The following is a 21,570-nucleotide window of genomic DNA, read 5'->3' as shown; positions in this document are numbered from 1 at the left end:
CCAAAAACACTCAGCACCTGGAACACTCACTGTCCAAGCCCTGTCTCCATGAGAAATCCATCAAAAGTTTTCCATCAAAAAGTGATGAATAGAAGTTAGGAATAATGGCCCTCTGTCTTTACGTCCTGTTCCTCATCTATAGGCTGAGAGTTCTCCTGGTATTCCTCATCTATAGGCTGAGAGTTCTCCTGGTATTCCTCATCTATAGGCTGAGAGTTCTCCTGGTATTCCTCATCTATAGGCTGAGAGCTCTCCTGGTATTCCTCATCTATAGGCTGAGAGTTCTCCTGGTATTACTCATCTATAGGCTGAGAGTTCTCCTGGTATTCCTCATCTATAGGCTGAGAGCTCTCCTGGTATTCCTCATCTATAGGCTGAGAGTTCTCCTGGTATTCCTCATCTATAGGCTGAGAGTTCTCCTGGTATTACTCATCTATAGGCTGAGAGTTCTCCTGGTATTCCTCATCTATAGGCTGAGAGTTCTCCTGGTATTCCTCATCTATAGGCTGAGAGTTCTCCTGGTATTACTCATCTATAGGCTGAGAGCTCTCCTGGTATTCCTCATCTATAGGCTGAGAGTTCTCCTGGTATTATGAAACTCATAGCAGGACCTTGATCTCTCCCTGTTCTCTCTCCTGATAGTGAAATAGTCAAATCAATGTCCCTCCCTCCTCCTCGTGATAACTATCCTCAGCTAATCCAAAGCCACCTCTTAGCTTATAGTAGGCCGACTCACACTTCTCCTTAAGTGTCCTGATTCACCCCTGATAGTACAAGCCATCAATCCTGTACTCTGTGTGTTTGTGCGTGCGTGCGTGTGTGTGCGCGTGCGTGTGTGCATGCATGTGTGTATGTGTGTGTGTGTGTGTGTGTGTGTGTGTGTGTGTGTGTGTGTGTGTGTGTGTGTGTGTGTGTGTGTGTGTGTGTGTGTGTGTGTGTGTGTGTGTGAGACTGTGTTCCCTCAGTGTGTCAGAGTGCTGTAGTGTGTGTGTGTGTATTATAGTTTTGTTTGTGTGCACGTGCGTGTGCGTGCGTGTGTGTATGATTGTGTGTGTGTGTGTGTGTGTGAGACTGTGTTCCCTCAGTGTGTCAGAGTGCTGTAGTGTGTGTGTGTGTGTGTGTGTGTGTGTGTGTGTGTGTGTGTGTGTGAGACTGTGTGTGTGTGTGTGTGAGACTGTGTTCCCTCAGTGTGTCAGAGTGCTGTAGTGTGCGTGAGAGCAGAGCTCCACAGTGAGAAAGAGGGCAGCAGACACAGAGGCTGCAACACAGCAGGAGTGAGACTGCAGGCGGAGAAGTGTCAGAATGCTCTCTCCCTCATCCCAGGCTGGGGCAGTAGGCATGCTAATGCCCACTCAGGACAGTGTGTGTGACAAAAGACACGTTAGCCACTCATATACATTACACATCACACAATACACACATTACACATGTATACACCCTCAACTATGCTATTCATGTAGATTGCAAATTCGCATACTAATTCACAGATTACTCACATAACACACATAATCATGCATACTTTACATACAGGAAATATTAATGAGTCATGCAAAGCTAAATGAAGGGAAAGTCAGAGGGACGTTTATCAAGGTTGCTGGGTGGACTACCACAAGATGGGGCCTGATAGAACTCAACTACACTGAACTATTGATCTCTGCTTTGGGCCATTGGAACCTGCTAGAAGTTACTGCACTGCCTACTGCGACTGCAGTCACACCTAACAACTGCGAAGTTACTTCCTCATAGTTATTTGCTGATAGCGGTTCAACAGCTGCTCTGTCCTCAACACGTGTGCCATTGATTACCCTTACCACACGCATGGCTGTGTGCGCATTGAAAAAGCACTTTAACTTAATCGCGGTCTTGGTCAGTTGACAGGACAAGGGAGTCAATGGGTGCTGCAGACTGAAATTAGTTCAGAGGCGTCCATTGGTAGTCTGGAAATAAACAGCCATAACTTCTACTGCCTGATTATATCTGAACACTGAAACAGGGACAGGGAGGGAGAGAGAGAGAAAGCGATGTTGAGAAAGAGAGGTTGAGAAGGAGGGAGAGGTTGAGAAGGAGGGAGAGAGAAGTTGAGAGAGAGAGCAGTTGAGAGAGAGCAGTTGAAGAAGAGAGAGAGCGAGGTTGAGAAGGAGGGAGTGAGAGAGAGCACAACAGAAAGAACTGATTGGAAAGAAAGAAGGAGAGCGAGCAAGGCAGACCGAGGAGTGCCAGGTGACCTTTTCCAGGACAGCCAGCCGAGCTCTGTGATGCATTGTGTTCCTTATCCTGATGTTAATGTGACATGTTAGTCCCTCATAGTGACCACACAAAACATGTCCTGAGTGATTGTTTCGTGAACAATGCATTGAACACATTGTATTCAACTGAACATAGATACAGGAGATATGATTTTGTGCCACCTGGAAGGTCTTGGAGTTGTCACCAGCCTGGGGAATCATGACAGCATCAATGAGCAACCAGTGGTGTTGTTTATTTTAGATGAAAACCTGGAGATATGGTTTGATTGGCCATCTGGTAATTGAATTGACTGATTCTGTTAAACTCTCTTCGGGGGGTTCCATAGATGTGAGTCCAAGTGACAGAATGAACTTGTTAACTGAAAAGCACAAACTCAGTTAGATAAGAGGCGTGACACAAGAGGACAGATTTAATAAAAACATTTAATTGAAAAGTGTCATATTCTAGGATAATTGAAAATGGCCAACAGTGTTTACTTAGAGCCTGTACTAATGCTGCCATCACCACAACTAAATAACAGAATGAACAGAACACAGTGGATGTCTCTAGGTGAATTATTATGGTTGAACATACAGGAATAGGAGATGCAGCTGTGACTGTCAGGGTTCAGTCAGTGCACTATCCCTCTGATTATCTCCTACCCACTTCAGACTGAGCCCTAGGTACTTACACACACACACTCTCTCTCTCTCGCTCTCTCTCTCTCTCTCTCTCTCTCTCTCTATCTCTCTCTCTCTCTCTCTCTCTCCCTCTCCTGAACCCACACACTTTACCCCCCTCCTCTCCGTCTCTATTTTTTTTACCTCTGGTGCCCCTGTGTTGATGTAACCTCGTCCCCAGGCTCCAATTGCTGCCGCATCAACAGAGAGAGCCGGCTGGTGGGCGAGATTAGTGTTGATGTAATCAGCTGTGAGATGGGGTTCTGTACGTTTTCTTTATAGGGGCTAGCAGCCTGCTCTGTGAGGAGTGGGTGTCAGCAGCACATACAGTACAGGAAGGAATGGTGTTCCTACCATACACACACACACATACGCACGCACACACTTTCTTTCACAATCTCCCTTTCTCTTTCTCTCACTCCATGTTCCTATGAGTGATGCAGAACCTTTGTGTGGCCTGTGACTTAGGGGGATTGATATTGTATATGGACATGGATGAGTGCGCGTGTGGGTGCGCGTGTGTGTTTGCGAGTGTGTGTGTGTGTGCCAAGGTTATTATAGTTTTGTGATTTTCTATTAGTGTTTATTACGATTCGCTTTAACATTTTATTTGAAATTCAGTATAGTTGTCCGACTTGATTCACTAGTTTTTATTTAGTTTCTGTTTGATAAAAACATTTCTATTTTGTTTTTCTATATATTTATTTGAGTTGTAGTTTTAGTGTTAGGGACAGAAAGTAGCCTAGAAGCCATGTACTGTATGTGTTGTTGGTCTATAGCAGGGGTACTCCAGTACTATTTGAGATGCTCCTGTCACACCTTTCCTTAGTACGAAGGTCCAGATGGATATTGTCATTTATAACAAACCCCCACCTTGCGACCCCAAAGTGTTCAAACTGTTCACCCTTCTTGTTGGCAGAAATACAATTTAGCAGTTTTAAAGGAAATTTCCTGTAATTCTACACATTTTCATCTTATTTGTGTTCGTATGATACCAGGAGTCGAATCCTGACCGAATTCCAAAAATCAAATAATAGATGTCTCACCTTGTCTTTCTCTTGTAATTATTTGGTGGTGCTCTTGGTGATGAACTTGGTTGGGTTTTTCCCTTTTTATCTCTGTTCCACACAGGCAGCCATCTGCTGACTCTACAATACATTTGCTTTTGACCTTTCCACTCAAAATAATCCCATACGGGGCTTTGCCTTTCGCGACTGACCACTGCTGGTGTTGGGTTTACTGCCGCCACACACTCATGCACCGCGCTTGCCCTTGGATTTCTTCCCTGTTAGCTACTGATAGCTAGTGATAGTGACGCACAAGCTAGGCCTATTTGAAACCTGCAAGATTCAGATTCTCGAAAACCCCATTACAAAAAAAGCTATTCGATTTTTGCCCAAAGTATATATATTTTTTTAAATAAACAATTTATGATGGTTTTTATTTTATTTAAATCAGTTTGCAGGCAAAGATAAAAGTTTCTGTCTATTTTTTTGTTTTTCAAATGTTTGTCTTAGTGTGTGTGTGTGTGTGTGTGTGTGTGTGTGTGTGTGTGTGTGTGTGTGTGTGTGTGTGTGTGTGTGTGTGTGTGGTATTAATGGCTGTATGACCTCTCAGTAGGACAGGGCTTCACATGTTTTGAAGTCACGTTATCCATGGTGAACCAAGGTCAATACACCAGTGTCCCATACACTACAGATAGATTCATTGCACTGTATTTGATTGCTCCGCAACTACTAAAATAGTTTCACGGCTTAAACATGGCACGATGCCGGCAATCATCATAGACCTGGTCATATTAAACAGAATAACATCCGTACATGGCAGAAATGATAAATACCACTTGTTGAGGCATTTGTAAACTTGAAACAAACATTATTAAAAATGTGTTGCGTGTGGAGGGCACATTATCACACAACAGTAAAGACTACATTACCCACGCATGGTAGCACAAAGATACTTGTGGTGCTAACTGCCCCAGAAGATTTATTATACATATTCAGAGAAATGGTTCATGGCATGTTAGCATTCGGACATTTAGCATTATGTTAGCGTTTCAAACATTTCATTAGCTATTATCCATATGAAATGAATGGATTTTTTCTCAATGCACACACAGATGCAGCATGCACACAACTGAACGATGTAGCATGTTCTGAAATGCAGCTTGTATACAATCTGGTGTTCTTGATATCTCATCCTCGCTTAATTCACCCGATATGCTTTTTCACCTTTAGCCTCTGTTAAAGTTCCAGATGAAGCATTTTTATGAAATTCCTGGAGAAAAAGATTGAGAAATCCACCTATTTAAGTGGCTAATTGATTAGTCATCCATTGGAACATTCTAGCATTCCCTGGAGGGCTCTACTCAGTTAGAGAGAAGGAATCGGAATTGGAAAAGGGCTCAATCTTGTGGGTTTGAGTCATACTTTATGGTTTAAGTAAATCTCAAATTACACCTTATTTCCCATATAGGGGTAAAAACAGGAAATTGTGTAATTTGAGAAATAGCCTTTGTGGGATACTAAGCTGCAGTATGCCAGTCAGCCTTGCATGAACTGTTTGACTTTGTGTTCTGTGTCCATGGCTGATTTGTGTCTATGGAGGAACAGTGGAGCTCATGAATAAATGAGACTGTTGTATTATAGATGATGATGATGGAGTGAGATTGACAACTTGACTGATAGACACTCATCCCCTGCTGTTACCATATCTTACTGTGGCTAATTCTGTCTCTCTTTCTCCCTCTGTGTGTGTATGTGTTTTAGGCCCTTTCCTTCAGAGGACACTGCTCTAAATGAGGATGATGTGTACCGGAGTCTTGAGGAGCTAGCAGAGTATGTAGCCAGCCCCCCTGCTGCACCCCTCACACACACACACACACACACACACACACACACACACACACACACACACACACACACACCACACACACACACACACACACACACACACACACACACACACACACACACACACACACACACACACACACACACGGCATACACACACACACAAACGGCATACGGAAGTAGCAGCAGCAGCACAGCCGTAACCATCCATACTGCCACCTTCCTCCGTCCTCCTGTTTACACAAACTCCCTGCCCTCCGTCACTCTGTCCGTTGCCATGGTGACACCAGTAGAACATTGGCTTTCTGCCTGCCTCGTTGGCTCAGTGACTCTATGGCTGGCTGGCTGCATGGCTTGGGTGATGAGTGGGTGGGTGTGAAAGCCAGCTCAGGTCGAGGCAGAGGCAGGGAGGCTGGCCTGGGGTGGGGTGGTAGGGTGGAGGCTGTGGTGTGCGACAGCTCCCATTCCTCTGATTAATGGAGAATAATTAGGTGCTGTGCTGAGATAGGTGTCATTCATCACCCAGAGAAAGCGAGGAGGAATGGATGGGGGGGGTGGGATAACAGAGTGCCACCACTACTGCCTGCTGAATAGATTACTGAAGGAAAACGTGCAGAAGCAGAGAGGAGTGAGGGCCAAGCAGGCTAATACTGGATTAAGGCTCAGAAAGGACCTTCCATAAGCACCCAATGCAAAGTTTCCATTCAACGACCTTAGTCAGAGCAAAGACAAAGCAATCTCAAAAGGTTGTGGGATAAGGCACGTAGAATGAGGCATTTGATTGTAATGCATCATTGTGGTGGTCCTGTGATGCCTTACCTACAGTTGTGTTGCAGGTAGCACAAAGCGTATCAGCAGGTCTTAGTGGAAAGGTCCTCTGCTTTGATTACATCCCCTTTAGTTTGCCCTTTATCTTTTGACCCCACGCCCTATAACACAACCTCTGATACGTGGTCATAACACCTTCTCTGACCTGCCCGGAACCTATGGTGACCCCTAGTCATTCCACAGAGGTTGGGCCTTGGCGCCAGCTTCCTACTCTGGTGTGAACCTGCTCTTTGTCTCACCTCCAGGTGCAAAGTGCTGCTGTATCTTATTGAATTAATCAAACCACAGTGCTTCACGGACCTTTAGAGGATCAGATATGCTTTTCACTCTCATCGACGGCACCAGTCCACGTAATTGATTCATCAGGAGGTCCTGCATGTAATGCAGTAAGACACAGTCAAGCAAGGAGTAATCTCACGCTCATAGTGTTGTTAATTGGCCCATGATATTGATGTACGGTCAATTTAAGATGAGTGTGTGACTGAAATGAGAGAGCGATATGCCAATGGATGAGTAGGTTTAACTATATTAATCAAAAATATTAAAGCAACATGCAACATTTTCAAAATGTTTACTGAGATACAGTTCATATAAGGAAATCAGTCAAATGAAATACATTAATTAGGCCCTAATCTATGGATTTCACATGACTGGGCAGGGGTGTAGCCATGGGTGGGCCTTTCAGGGCATAGGCCCACCCACTTGGCAGCCAGGCCCTACCACTGGGGAGCCAGGCTTAACCTCTCTGGGCTAGGCGGGACGAATTCGTCCCACCTACGTAACAGCCACTTGCAGCCTGTGGCGCGATTTTCAAAACCTTAAATCCTATTACTTCAATTTCTCAAACATATGACTATTTTACAGCTATTTAAAGACAAGACTCTCGTTAATCTAACCACACTGTCCGATTTCAAAAAGGCTTTACAACGAAAGCAAAACATTAGATTATGTCAGCAGAGTACCAAGCCAGAAATAATCAGACACCCATTTTTCAAGCCAGCATATAATGTCACCAAAACCCAGAAGACAGCTAAATGCAGCACTCACCTTTGATGATCTTCATCAGATGACAACCCTAGGACATTATGTTATACAATACATGCATGTTTTGTTCAATCAAGTTCATATTTATATAAAAAACCAGCTTTTTACATTAGCATGTGACGTTCAGAACTAGCATACCCCCCGCAAACTTCCGGGGAATTCGCTAACATTTTACTAAATTACTCACGATAAACGTTCACAAAAAGCATAACAATTATTTTAAGAATTATAGATACAGACCTCCTCTATGCACTCGATATGTCCGATTTTAAAATAGCTTTTTGGTGAAAGCACATTTTGCAATATTCTAAGTACATAGCCCAGGCATCACGGGCTCGCTATTTAGACACCCGGCAAGTTTAGCACTCACCATAATCATATTTACTATTATAAAAGTTTGATTACCTTTTGTTGTCTTCGTCAGAATGCACACCCAGGACTGCTACTTCAATAACAAATGTTGGTTTGGTCCAAAATAATCCATCGTTATATCCGAATAGCGGCGTTTTGTTCGTGCGTTCCAGACACTATCCGAAATGGTAAAGAAGTGTCGCGCGCATGGTGCAATTCGTGACAATAAAATTCTAAATATTCCATTACCGTACTTCGAAGCATGTCAACCGCTGTTTAAAATCTATTTTTACGCCATTTTTCTCGTAGAAAAGCGATAATATTCCGACAGGGAATCTCCTTTTCGGCAAACAGAGGAAAAAATCACAAAGGCGGGGGCGGTCGGGTCACGCGCATAAGCCCAGAGTCCCTTGATCGGCCACTTGAGAAAGGCGATAATGTGTTTCAGCCTGGGGCTGGAATGACGACATTCTGTTTTTTCCCGGGCTCTGAGCGCCTATGGACGACGTGGGAAGTGTCACGTTAGAGCAGAGATCCTTAGTAAAAGATAGAGATGGAAAAGAAGTTCAAGAAATGGTCAGACAGGCCACTTCCTGTAAAGGAATCTCTCAGGTTTTGACCTGCCATTTGAGTTCTGTTATACTCACAGACACCATTCAAACAGTTTTAGAAACTTTAGGGTGTTTTCTATCCATATGTAATAAGTATATGCATATTCTAGTTACTGGGTAGGAGTGATAACCAGCTTAAATCGGGTATGTTTTTTATCCAGCCGTGTCAATACTGCCCCCTAGCCCTAACAGGCTAGCCAATCAGAATTAGTTTCCCCCCCAAAAAGGGCTTCATTACAGACAGAAATACTCCTTAGCACCCCCCCACCGATGATACCGCAGGTGAAGAAGCCAGATGTGGAGATTAAGCACTGGCATGTTTTTTTATTTATTTAGATTTTTTATTTAACCTTTATTTAAATAGGCAAGTCAGTTCTTATTTACAATGACATCATACCCCTGTGCCAACTGTGTGCCACCCTATGGGACTCCCAATCACAGCCAGATGAGATTCGGCCTGGATTCGAACCAGGGACTGTAGTGACGCCTCTTGCACTGAAATGCAGTGCCTTAGACCACTGCACCACTTGTGGTCTGCGGTTGTGAGGTTGGTTGGTCGTACTACAAAATTCTCTAAAACTACGTTGGAGGCAGCTTATGTTAGAGAAATGAATATTAAATTCTCTGCCAACAGCTCTGGTGGACATTCCTGCAGTCAGCACCTTAATTGCACGCTCTCTTTAAAACTTGAGACATCTGTGGCATTGTGTTGTGTGACAAAACAGCACATTTCTAGTGGCCTTTTATTGTCCCCAGCACAAAGTGCACCTGTGTAATGATCATGCTGTTTAATCAGCTTCTTGATATGGCACACCTGTCAGGTGGATGGATTATCTTGGCTAAGGAGAAATGCTCACTAACAGGGATGTAAACAAATTTGTGCACAACATTTGAGAGATGAAAGCTTTTTTGTGTATAGAAAATGTCTGGGATTTTTTTATTTCAGCTCATGAAACATGGGACCAACACTTTACATGTTGCGTTTATATTTTTGTACAGTGTATTTATGTATTTATCTATACTAGTGTAAAACCAAATCAAGCGTGTGCTTCTGGTGGATATTGTAGTGAAAGATTCATAAGACTACATTAGGCTGCAACTGACAGAACATTGAAGGTTTAGTTCATGTTAAGGGGCTCTTGTGATTGTCTGTTGGAGTAAAAGTCTCAGTAAAGGTCATATTCTGTACCTTGCTGAATGAACTATTTCCATGTTAACAGTATCATGTCAAATGCATTCATGTCAAGGTACATGTAAGAGGAATGAAGCTGGTGGATGGTAGTGTGAGCCCACCTGAAATGGCCTGGTCCTTATATTGTGTTTGTATGTGTACATATGCTTACCTGAGGCAGGGTCTCCTTAATTACGGTCTCAGGTTAATCTTCACAACCTTAGCACTGCTTCCGGCCTGTGGCTCTATAATGTCAACTCCCAGCAGTGCTCTGCTCTTCGCTGTGCAGTTAGTCCTTCCTGGAGTTGACAAAGCATGAAATGGGTGCAGTTGTCAAGGGACTATTTTTGTCTGAATGACAATCTTCAGATTGAGAAGCAAATGTTGTCAGAAAGGCTTTACATCAAGACAATAACAGTATATTGCTATCACTCCTTGGTGGGTAGTCAGATTCAAGGCTGACAACTCAATGTACTGTAAAGTTAGAACCAAAGGGTGTTACAGTTGATATCACAGAGGATCTGGGGACATGTTATCACTGACTAGGCCTAATTGATGAGCATTTAGGGAATTCTACATTGAGTAAAGAATACCCTTACAACAAAAAACACATGTCAAATTTGCAGTTTCACAAGTGAAATCACATTTTCAGATGTGAAATAGCTGTTTTCACATGTTGAGCTTAAAATAAACACTTTGTTAATATTTCAATTAAAGATTGCCACTTTAAACACCTTTAATGTTATTATATGGTGCAATCCTCTAGTGAGTGGGTTTCTTTATTTTGTGCCATTAAGCAAAACTTCTGAAGTAGGAGAAAATTGTTCTTAGTATTGCAAACAAAAATAATGATATTGAAAGCAAAACATAAACCCCAAAGTATTGATAGAAAAATAAAATATTGCAAGGAAAAACATTTTATGAATGGATGCCAAAAATAGTTTTCTGTGAAAGATATTTGATGAAAACGCAATTAAATAAAAGGCCTCCCTCTTTTCTGCAATTTTCTATTTGATTTGACATTTTTCATATTTTTGTTGTTGTTGTAAAGGCAGTGTTGAGACATGTAACCTATCCCCTGCTCCCCCACAAGATCCTTAGACCATATCCCTGTGACTACACAGTCTGTGTGGGCTGGATGTTTATGTCACGTGTACAACATCATGTCAGGGTGAGGGAGCCAATCTAATACAGAATGTAGAGGTGGGTATGAGGTTAGTCCTTTTTGGTAGGAGAGCTCCCCTGCTGATAACAGTAGGAGTGGAATGCAGGTGGTGCTCTCTCCATATGTTGCTCTTTGTCCAACTAGTCCTCCTTCAAGCCTGGGCAATCTCACCTTGTCTGGGCATGGCTTCCCATTCATGTCATCACTATTGACTTGATTTTCTTTAATGGAAGCTTCTCTAATATCAAACATGTAAAGTGTGGTGTACTACAGGGCAGCTCTCTAAGCCCTCTACTCTTTTCTATTTTTACCAATGACCTGCCACTGGCATTAAACAAAGCATGTGTGTCCATGTATGCTGATGATTCAAACATATAGGCATCAGCAACCACAGCTAATGAAGTCACTGAAACCATTAACTTAGAGTTGCATTCTGTTTTGGAATGGGTGGCCAGTAATAAACTAGTCCTGAACATCTCTAAAACTAAGAGCATTGTATTCGGTACAAATCGTTCCGTAAGTTCTAGACCTCAGCTGAATCTGGTAATTAATAGTGTGGCTGTTGAGGAGACTAAATAACTTGACGTTACCTTAGATTGTAAACTGTCCATGGTCAAAACATATAGATTGAATCATTGTAAAGCTGGAGAGAAGTCTGTCCCACACCACAGTCCAAAAAGCCAAGTTCTGCAGGATCTAGTTTGGTCTTATCTTGATTATTGTCCAGTCATGTGCTGCAAGGAAAGACCTAGTTAAGCTGCAGCTGGCCCAGAACAGAACAGCACGTTTTGTTCTTCATTGTAATCAGAGGGCTGATATAAATACTATGCATGCCAGTCTCTCTTGGCTAAGAGTTGAGGAGAGACTGACTGCATCACTTCTTCTTTTTATTGGAAACATTGTGTTGAAAATCGCATACATTTTTTGCATAGTCAACTTACACACAGCTCTGACACACACACTTACCCATTTACATTTACATTTAAGTCATTTAGCAGACGCTCTTATCCAGAGCGACTTACAAATTGGTGCATTCACCTTATAATATCCAGTGGAACAACCACTTTACAATAGTGCATCTAAATATTTTAAGGGGGGGGTTAGAAGGATTACTTTATCCTATCCCAGGTATTCCTTGAAGAGGTGGGGTTTCAGGTGTCTCCGGAAGGTGGTGATTGACTCCGCTGTCCTGGCGTCGTGAGGGAGCTTGTTCCACCATTGGGGTGCCAGAGCAGCGAACAGTTTTGACTGGGCTGAGCGGGAACTGTGCTTCCTCAGAGGTAGGGAGGCGAGCAGGCCAGAGGTGGATGAACGGAGTGCCCTTGTTTGGGTGTAGGGCCTGATCAGAGCCTGAAGGTACGGAGGTGCCGTTCCCCTCACAGCTCCGTAGGCAAGCACCATGGTCTTGTAGCGGATGCGAGCTTCGACTGGAAGCCAGTGGAGAGAGCGGAGGAGCGGGGTGACGTGAGAGAACTTGGGAAGGTTGAACACCAGACGGGCTGCGGCGTTCTGGATGAGTTGTAGGGGTTTAATGGCACAGGCAGGGAGCCCAGCCAGCAGCGAGTTGCAATAATCCAGACGGGAGATGACAAGTGCCTGGATTAGGACCTGCGCCGCTTCCTGTGTGAGGCAGGGTCGTACTCTGCGAATGTTGTAGAGCATGAACCTACAGGATCGGGTCACCGCCTTGATGTTGGTGGAGAACGACAGGGTGTTGTCCAGGGTCACGCCAAGGCTCTTAGCACTCTGGGAGGAGGACACAAGGGAGTTGTCAACCGTGATGGCGAGATCATGGAACGGGCAGTTCTTCCCCGGGAGGAAGAGCAGCTCCGTCTTGCCGAGGTTCAGCTTGAGGTGGTGATCCGTCATCCACACTGATATGTCTGCCAGACATGTCACCGGGGGTCTTTCCACAGTCCCCAAATCAAGAACAAATTCAAGAAAGCGTACAGTATTATATAGAGACATTATTGCATGGAACTCTGTTCCATCTCATATTGCTCAAATAAACAGCAAACCTGGTTTTAAAAAAAACAGATAAAGTGGGGCCTCCCGAGTGGCGCAGCGGTCTAAGGCGTAAGTACAGACCCAGGTTTGATTCCAGGCTGGGTCGCAGCCGGCTGCGACTGGGAGACCCATGAGGCAGCGCACAATAGGCATAGCGTCGTCTAGGTTAGGGGAGGGTTTGGCCAGCCGCAATGTCCTTGTGCCATCGTGCTCTAGCAACTCCTTGTGACAGGCCAGGCGCATGCATGCATGCTGACTTCGGTCGGCAGTTGTAAGGTGTTGCCTCCGACACAATGGTGCGGCTGGCTCCCAGGTTAAGTGATCAGTACGGCTTGGCAGGGTCATGTTTCGGAGGATTCATGGCTCTCGACCTTGACTCTCTCCCGTGTCCGTACGGGAGTTGCACCGATGGGACAAGATTGTAACTACCAATAGGATATCACGTAAAAGGGGTAAAAACAAAAAAAACTAACAGATAAAGCAACACCTCACGGCACTACGCCCTCTCCCCTATTTGACCTAGATAGTTTGTGTGTATGTATTGATATGTAAGCTACGTGTGCCTTTTACATTTTTTTAAAATTGATGTAGTTCTGTCCTTGAGCTGTTCTTGTCTATTAATGTTCTGTATTATGTCATGTTTCATGTTTTGTGTGGACCTCAGGAAGAGTAGCTTTTGCTTTTGCAGCAGGTAACGGGGATCCTAATAAACAACCAAATACCAAATACTGTATCTGTCTGTTCATGACAGTCAGGTATTGTTGGGAAAAGCAGTGAAAAGACGACCTATTAAAGAGCTTGAAGGAGAATTCAGGTTTGCTCTACATATAGAAAGTTGGCATCTCCCTACACAGATAATCTCAAAAGAGTAATGTAACATTGCATTGAAACAGCCATCCCAGATACGTACTTGCTCAATGCTTGGACAGCCTCTGAGATCTGATATAGTCAGAGCTAATAAAATGGAAGCCCATGGCAGCAACCTCTCTAACTTCATGAGAAAGAAAGGGCCTCATCGCCCTAAAACTTTCTGATTAAATCAGGGAAGAAAGGGAAGCAAGATATTTCCGTCCCAAGTAAATCTGTTTATTTATCCATCAGCTTACAAATGTGCTGGCCCTAGTCATATGTCTCTGGGTAATCCACTTTTCTACAGTTGCACACACACATTTGTCAGTAATTGCATCGCCAGCCTGGTGGTGGAACCCAGAATGACCTTCCATTGAATTTGGTCTGCACACCCTGCAGTCTGCAGAGAGAGAGTTGAAATTCCCCATATAGTTGACTTTTCACTCAGCAGAGATGCAGCTCTCAAAAACTGACTACACTGATGTGAAAATGTGACTGTACCACTCCCGTTGGATCTACAGTACTTCAAAATCTGTCATTTTGAAACTTCCATTTAAGAGTAGAAATAATCCAAGGGCATTAGAAATGATGATGATATCAGTAGGAGCCTGAGATGACCCTTTACCAGGTGATGGTCAGTGTTGACAAGCCAACACAGAGCAGCCAGGTTTGCTGTAGCTCCAAACATGTGATTTAATATGTACAGCTCTGTGAAAAAGTATTTGACCGCTTTCTGATTTTCTCTATTTTGCATATTTCTGATACTGAATGTTATCAAATCTTCAACCAAAACCTACTATTAGATAAAGGGAACCTGAGTTAACAAATAACCCAAATTATACTTAGTTTATTTATTTAATTAACAAAGTTATGCAACACCAAATTGACTTGTATGAAAAATGTATTGCCCCCTTACACTCAATAACTAGTTGTGACAATGACTGCAACCAAATGCTTCCTTTAGTTGTTGATCAGTCTCTCATGTCGCTGTGGAGGGGTTTTGGCCCACTTCTTCCATGCAGAACTGCTGTAACTCAGCGACATTTGTGGGTTTTCAAGCATGAACTGTTCGTTTCAATTCCTGCCGCAACATCTGAATTGAGATTGACTAAGCCATGCCAAAACTTTAAATGTGTTGCTTTTTAGCCATTTTCATGGTATCTGGATTGTGTGTTGGATCATTGTCTTGCTGCATGACCCAGCTATGCTTCAGCTCACAGGAAATCGAACGCTGCATTCCACAGTAAGAACCTCATACCAACGGACAAGCATGGTGATGGTAGAGTTATGGTTTGGGGATGCTTTGCTGCCTCAGGACCTGAACAACTTGACTTAATAGAAGGAACCATTCATTATGCTCTAATTCTACAGGAGAATGTCAGGCCATCCGTCAGTAAGCTGAAGCGCAGCTGGATCATGCAGCAAGACAATGATCCAAAACACACAATCAAGTCATATTGGCAGGACTTGAAACGAGCAGTTCATGCTTGAAAACCCACAAATGTCGCTGAGTTACAGCAGTTCTGCATGGAAGAGTGGGCCAAAATTCCTCCACAGTGACTGAGACTGATCAACAACTACAGGAAGCGTTTGGTTGGCGTCATTGCAGCTGAAGGTGGCACAACCAGTTGTTGAGTACAAGGGGGCAATTACTTTTTCACACAGGGGTATCGGGTGTTGCATAAAATTGTTTTGTAATAAATGTAATAAGTATGTAATTGTTGTGTTATTTGTTCACGCAGGTTCCCTTTATCTAATATTAGGTTTCAGTTGAAAATCACATTCAGTATAAAAAATATGCAAAAGTTGAACAAATTTGAAAGGGGACAAATACTTTTCCACAGCTCTTTAGGTCTATGACCTGACTCCACAAGACAGGATCACAGCATTAAAACGTCACTCTCGCAAGAGCATGGGAATTGCACTGAGAGTGAGAGGGGGTGGTGCCAGAGCCCAGATATCTGTATGATTACGCTTAAAAATCGTCAGCTTTAAAAACATGTTAGTTCTACTAGAAACCTGTAACCCAGAGGTCCGTATGTAGCCCTTGATGAAAGTCCAGTCCAGTGATTAAGAGTGCCCATGTCAGGTTGGGATGCGGGGTGGAGCGGAGAGCAGTAGAGCAGAAGCCACAGAGCCCATTGCGTGTGAACACGCTGGACCTCCTCTGGCCCTGCACTGTGAAATCAGACAGAGAATTTGCCCAAAATACAGGAGTGAGTCAAGAGGAGAGGAGCAGAGTGGGAAGCGGACACTCTAGTATCTCTTGTACACACACATGCATGTGCCGGTGCGCACACTCATGCAGACACACACAGACATACATTCACACTCATCTACACACAGATCCCCCCTCAGGAGCTAGTTCATCTTGTTCCTCCTCACTCCCCATACAGTTCATACGCAGATCACTGCACTAACCATCACCACCATCATCATCATCACCATTTTCATCACCATCATCATTCAGCTAATCATTCAGCCTGTCTCTAGGGCTTTGGGCAAGAATGTGATTTCTTCCTAAATATGGCCCCATCCCCTGAACAAATGTGTTTCTGTGGGGTCATGGGTGCCTTCAGAACAGAGTGCACTCTGGGATAGGTAGCTCAGACATGGCGGTAGTGTGCCGGCCCACTATTCCTGTCTGTATGCAGCGAGAGTCACACCCTCCTAATAATGGTCCTGTGTTGCTCAGTTGATAGAGCATGGTGCTTGCAACGCTAGGGTTGTGGGTTTGATTCCCACGGGGGACCAGTATGAAAATGTATGCTCTCACAACTGTAAGTCGCTCTGGATAAGAGTGTCTGTTAAATAAGTCAAATGTAAATGAAGGAAGAGGAAACACATCATTTAGAGTGACACCACACCACCTCAATTAAAACTTCAAACCGGTCCCACACAAGGAGAAGGACAATCGTGAATATTTGATGGAGGCTGTAGCACTCTTTCTTCTTCATTTGTTTTTTCTATTCACGCCATCCGCAAAGGTCACAAGATAATATTCCAGTCACATACAGTAGGATGGTAAATAGGGAAGGTCAGAGTTAACCAAGCCCACAATACATCAAATTAGATTACATTTTTGTCCTATGCTATTAATTCCAGTGAATGGAAAATATGTCTCTGTTTGCTATTAACCTTTTCAGAGCAACAATGGAGAAATTCGCACTTACCTTCAAATAGAAGAGTAAACTGGTTGATAGCAATATTAACTCTCCCAATCCTGACAAGATACAGTAACTAGACTTTGGGAATGTTTAAAAGACAGTTCTACTCTACTGTGGTGGTATGGTACTTTGGAAACCCTCCAAACTGAATGACCTATACGTGTCACACACACACACACACACACACACACACACACACACACACACACACACACACGCACACGCACACGCACACGCACACGCGCAGCTAACCTTGTGGGGACATACAATTCAGTCCCATTCAAAATTCTATTTTTCCTAACCTTTACCCAAAAACTTAACCCTAGCTCCTAAACCTAATTCTAACCTTAACCCTAAACCCCCAAGAAATAGCATTTGACCATGTGGGGACCAACAAAATGAAGACAGTGACAATGAGAAAAGTAGAGGAGATCAAGGAGGAGATGAGAAGAGAGCTTTTAGAAGCAAAAAAGCAGCTGAAGAACAGAAGACACCATACAGGCCCTGAAGGAGCAGCTACCCAGGGTCATTAACCCCAGCCCACCTCACACCATGCTCCACCCACTCACACCAACCAGCTCTCCAGGAGATCCCACTACATCCAACACCAACTTGTCTCCCCCAGAAGATCCCACTACAACCAACACCAACCCTCCTCCCTCAGATCCCTCTCCAACAAATAACAACCTCCCTCGCACCTCTGCTAGCTCAACCAACACTCCCACCTCAGCTCATCTCCAAGAACAACCTGGGATTGGAGTCATTCTCTTTGACTCCAACAACAAACCTCTACAGGAAAGAGAACTACTAGCTGGCTTGAAGCTGAGAAAAATATGGTGCCCCACGACCCAGAGTGCCCTCAAAATAATTTCAGAGGACACTTTTATAGGAGTGAAGACAATAATATTAAACACTGGAACGAATGACCTAAAGAACACTAGAGGACGTGTGGCCCCAGCTATGGCAGAAGTAGCCATTATGGCCACAAAAGATACCCACCTGCAAGAATTATAATTTCATCTCTTCTCCCGCCCTGCAATGTGCCATTCAATATTATTTTAGAAAACAATGCAGAGCTCTCAAGAAAATGAGCACTAAGACTTAAAGTCTTTTTGGCACACCACAAATATATCCACCCTCACCACATGCAAGACCACGTCCACATAAACAGGCTGTAAAAGTCTTTACAAGGGTGCTAAAGTACAGAGCCAATATGGGAAGAAAGACCAGGACATCAAGCCCATGGGTATCCAGAAAATAAGAACACCACAGCACTCCATTCAGAGAAGCCATCACCTCACCCCGAGAGCACAGCACTCCACCCAGAGAAGCCAGCACTCCGCCCGGAGAGTCCAGCCCTCCACCCGGAGAGTCCAGCCCTCCACCCTTGAGAACTTGAGAAGCCAGCACTCCACCCGGAGAAGCCAGCAATCCACCCGGAGAGACCATCACCTCACCCAGAGAAAGCAGTACTCCACCAAGAGATCCCAGTACTCCACCAAGAGATCCCAGTACTCCACCAAGAGATCCCAGTACTCCACCAAGATAAACCAGTACTCCACCAAGAGATCCCAGTACTCCACCAAGAGAGCCCAGTACTCCACCGAGAGCCCAGTACTCCACCGAGAGCCCAGTACTCCACCAAGAGAGCCCAGTACTCCACCAAGAGAGCCCAGTACTCCACCAAGAGAGCCCAGTACTCCACCAAGAGAGCCCAGTACTCCACCAAGAGAGCCCAGTACTCCACTAAGAGAAACCAGTGCTCCACCAAGAGAGACCAGTACTCCACCAAGAGAGACCAGTACTCCACCAAGAGAGCCCAGTACTCCACCAAGAGAGCCCAGTACTCCACCAAGAGAGCCCAGTACTCCACCAAGAGAGCCCAGTACTCCACCAAGAGAGACCAGTACTCCACCAAGAGAGACCAGTACTCCACCAAGAGAGACCAGTACTCCACCAAGAGAGCCCAGTACTCCACCAAGAGAGCCCAGTACTCCACCAAGAGAGCCCAGTACTCCACCAAGAGAGACCAGTACTCCACCAAGAGAGCCCAGTACTCCACCAAGAGAAACCAGTGCTCCACTAAGAGAGCCCAGTACTCCACCAAGAGAGACCAGTACTCCACCAAGAGAAACCAGTACTCCTCCAAGAGAGCCCTGTACTCCACCAAGAGAGCCCAGTACTCCACCAAGAGAAACCAGTACTCCACCAAGAGAGCCCTGTACTCCACCAATAGAAACCAGTGCTCCACTAAGAGAAACCAGTGCTCCACCAAGAGAGACCACCAAGAGAGACCAGTACTCCACCAAGAAAGCCCAGTACTCCACCAAGAGAGCCCAGGTCTCTGCCCAGAAAGACCAGGACTCCGCCCAGACAAGTCACCACTCCATTGGCCACCACTCAATACCATACCCCATTACCTCCCATGCTGACAGGACAGCACCCCCCCACCCCATTACCTCCCATGATGACAGGACAGCACCCTCCACCCCATTACCTCCCATGCCTACATGACAGCATCCCCCCACACCATTACCCCCATGCCGACACCCCTGTACCATTGAGACCAACTTTCCAGCAAGACAACTATCCAGAAGTGGCACGAAGAAGAGAGGACACTGCTGCAGCTGAGCTAAACCAGATAAGGCATCTACTGAACATAATCTGATCAAAAATCCCCCAAAATCTTTGTTATTATAATAAATATAATTATTAGAAATACAATCAATTATCAATATGATTTCAGTTTTAGATAAGCCACCCAGGAAAGGGTTAAAATTAGTTCATGTCAATATATTACATTTACATTTACATTTAAGTCATTTAGCAGACGCTCTTATCCAGAGCGTCTTACAAATTGGTGCATTCACCTTATGATATCCAGTGGAACAACCACTTTACAATAGTGCATCTAAATCTTTTAAGGGGGGGGGGGGGGGGTTAGAAGGATTACTTTATCCTATCCCAGGTATTCCTTAAAGAGGTGGGGTTTCAGGTGTCTCCGGAAGGTGGTGATTGACTCCGCTGTCCTGGCGTCGTGAGGGAGCTTGTTCCACCATTGGGGTGCCAGAGCAGCGAACAGTTTTGACTGGGCTGAGCGGGAACTGTGCTTCCTCAGAGGTAGGGAGGCGAGCAGGCCAGAGGTGGATGAACGCAGTGCCCTTGTTTGGGTGTAGGGCCTGATCAGAGCCTGAAGGTACGGAGGTGCCGTTCCCCTCACAGCTCCGTAGGCAAGCACCATGGTCTTGTAGCAGATGCGGGCTTCAACTGGAAGCCAGTGGGGAGAGCGGAGGAGCGGGGTGACGTGAGAGAACTTGGGAAGGTTGAACACCAGACGGGCTGCGGCATTCTGGATGAGTTGTAGGGGTTTAATGGCACAGGCAGGGAGCCCAGCCAACAACGAGTTGCAGTAATCCAGACGGGAGATGACAAGTGCCTGGATTAGGACCTGCGCCGCTTCCTGTGTGAGGCAGGGTCGTACTCGGCGAATGTTGTAGAGCATGAACCTACAGGATATATGTAGCCTCAGAAACAGAGTTCATGAACCTACAGGATATATGTAGCCTCAGAAACAGAGTTCATGAGATTAGTAATTTGCTAATTTACTAATCCATTTCTGAGACTCACTTAGAGAGCACCTTTGATGATATAGAGGAATACAAGGATATAACATCTATAGAAAAGACAGAAATGTCTATGGAGGATGTGTTGCTCTATATATTCAGAGCCATATTCCTGTAATGCTCAGAGAGGATCTCGTGACAAATGAAGTAGAAGTGCTGTGGTTGCAGGTTCTCTTGCCTCATCTGGAGCCTCTTCTTTTAGGGGGCTGCTATAGTGCAAACTGTCAGTATCTGGAGAATATATTTGTGACGTTAGACAAGGTCTCTGATGCTAACAGATAAATGTATTTTCTTGGTGTCCTGAACGTTGACTGGTTATCACCTAGTTGTCCTCTCAAGAAGAAGCTTCTTACTGTGACGAATGCCTGGTGCATGACCCAGGTTGTCACTCAACCAACTACAGTGTATGCCAATAGTGTTGGATCTGTGACATCCACTTGTATTGATCATATCGTCACTAATGCTGCTAAGCTTTGCTCCAAAGCAATGTCAGATCACATTGGCTGTAGTGACCATCAAATTGTGGGAATAACAATGAAAGCCAAAGTACCAAAGGCAGGGCCTAGAGTTATTTATAAGAGATCATACAAAATGTTTTCTTAGGACTCTTTTGTTGAAGATGAAACAAAAATGTAAACTCAGCAAAATAAGAAACGTCCCTTTTTCAGGACCCTGTCTTTCAAAGATAATTCGTAACAATCCAAATAACTTCACAGATCTTCATTGTAAAGGGTTTAAACACTGTTTCCCATGCTTGTTCAATGGACCATAAACAATTAATGAACATGCACCTGTGGAACGGTCGTTAAGACACTAACAGCTTACAGACGGTAGGCAATTAAGGTCACAGTTATGAAAACTTAGGACACTAAAGATGCCTTTCTACTGACTCTGAAAAACACCAAAAGAAAGATGCCCAGGGTCCCTGCTCATCTGCGTGAACGTGCCTTAAGCATGCTGCAAGGAGGCATTAAGACTGCAGATGTGGCCACGGCA

The 21,570-nt window shown here is 44.5% G+C and overlaps 1 protein-coding gene across 10 annotated transcripts in view; it reads left to right on the top strand.

Annotated features, from left to right (window-relative positions):
• Nucleotides 1-21,570, top strand: part of LOC106565324 (guanine nucleotide exchange factor VAV2) — a 216,728-nt gene that overhangs the window by 148,478 nt on the left and 46,680 nt on the right. For all 10 annotated transcript variants that reach the window (XM_082955330.1, XM_082955327.1, XM_082955328.1 and 7 more), the window contains exon 4: nucleotides 5,675-5,743. In XM_082955330.1, the coding sequence (XP_082811456.1) occupies nucleotides 5,675-5,743 (69 nt within the window). The remainder of the gene's footprint in view (nucleotides 1-5,674; nucleotides 5,744-21,570) is intronic.

Source organism: Salmo salar, chromosome 01 (assembly GCF_965601325.2).
Source record: "Salmo salar chromosome 01, fSalSal1, whole genome shotgun sequence".
Lineage (NCBI taxonomy): Eukaryota > Metazoa > Chordata > Actinopteri > Salmoniformes > Salmonidae > Salmo > Salmo salar.
The sequence above is the reverse complement of the archived record's forward strand: the minus strand, read 5'-3'. Positions and strand labels throughout refer to the sequence as shown.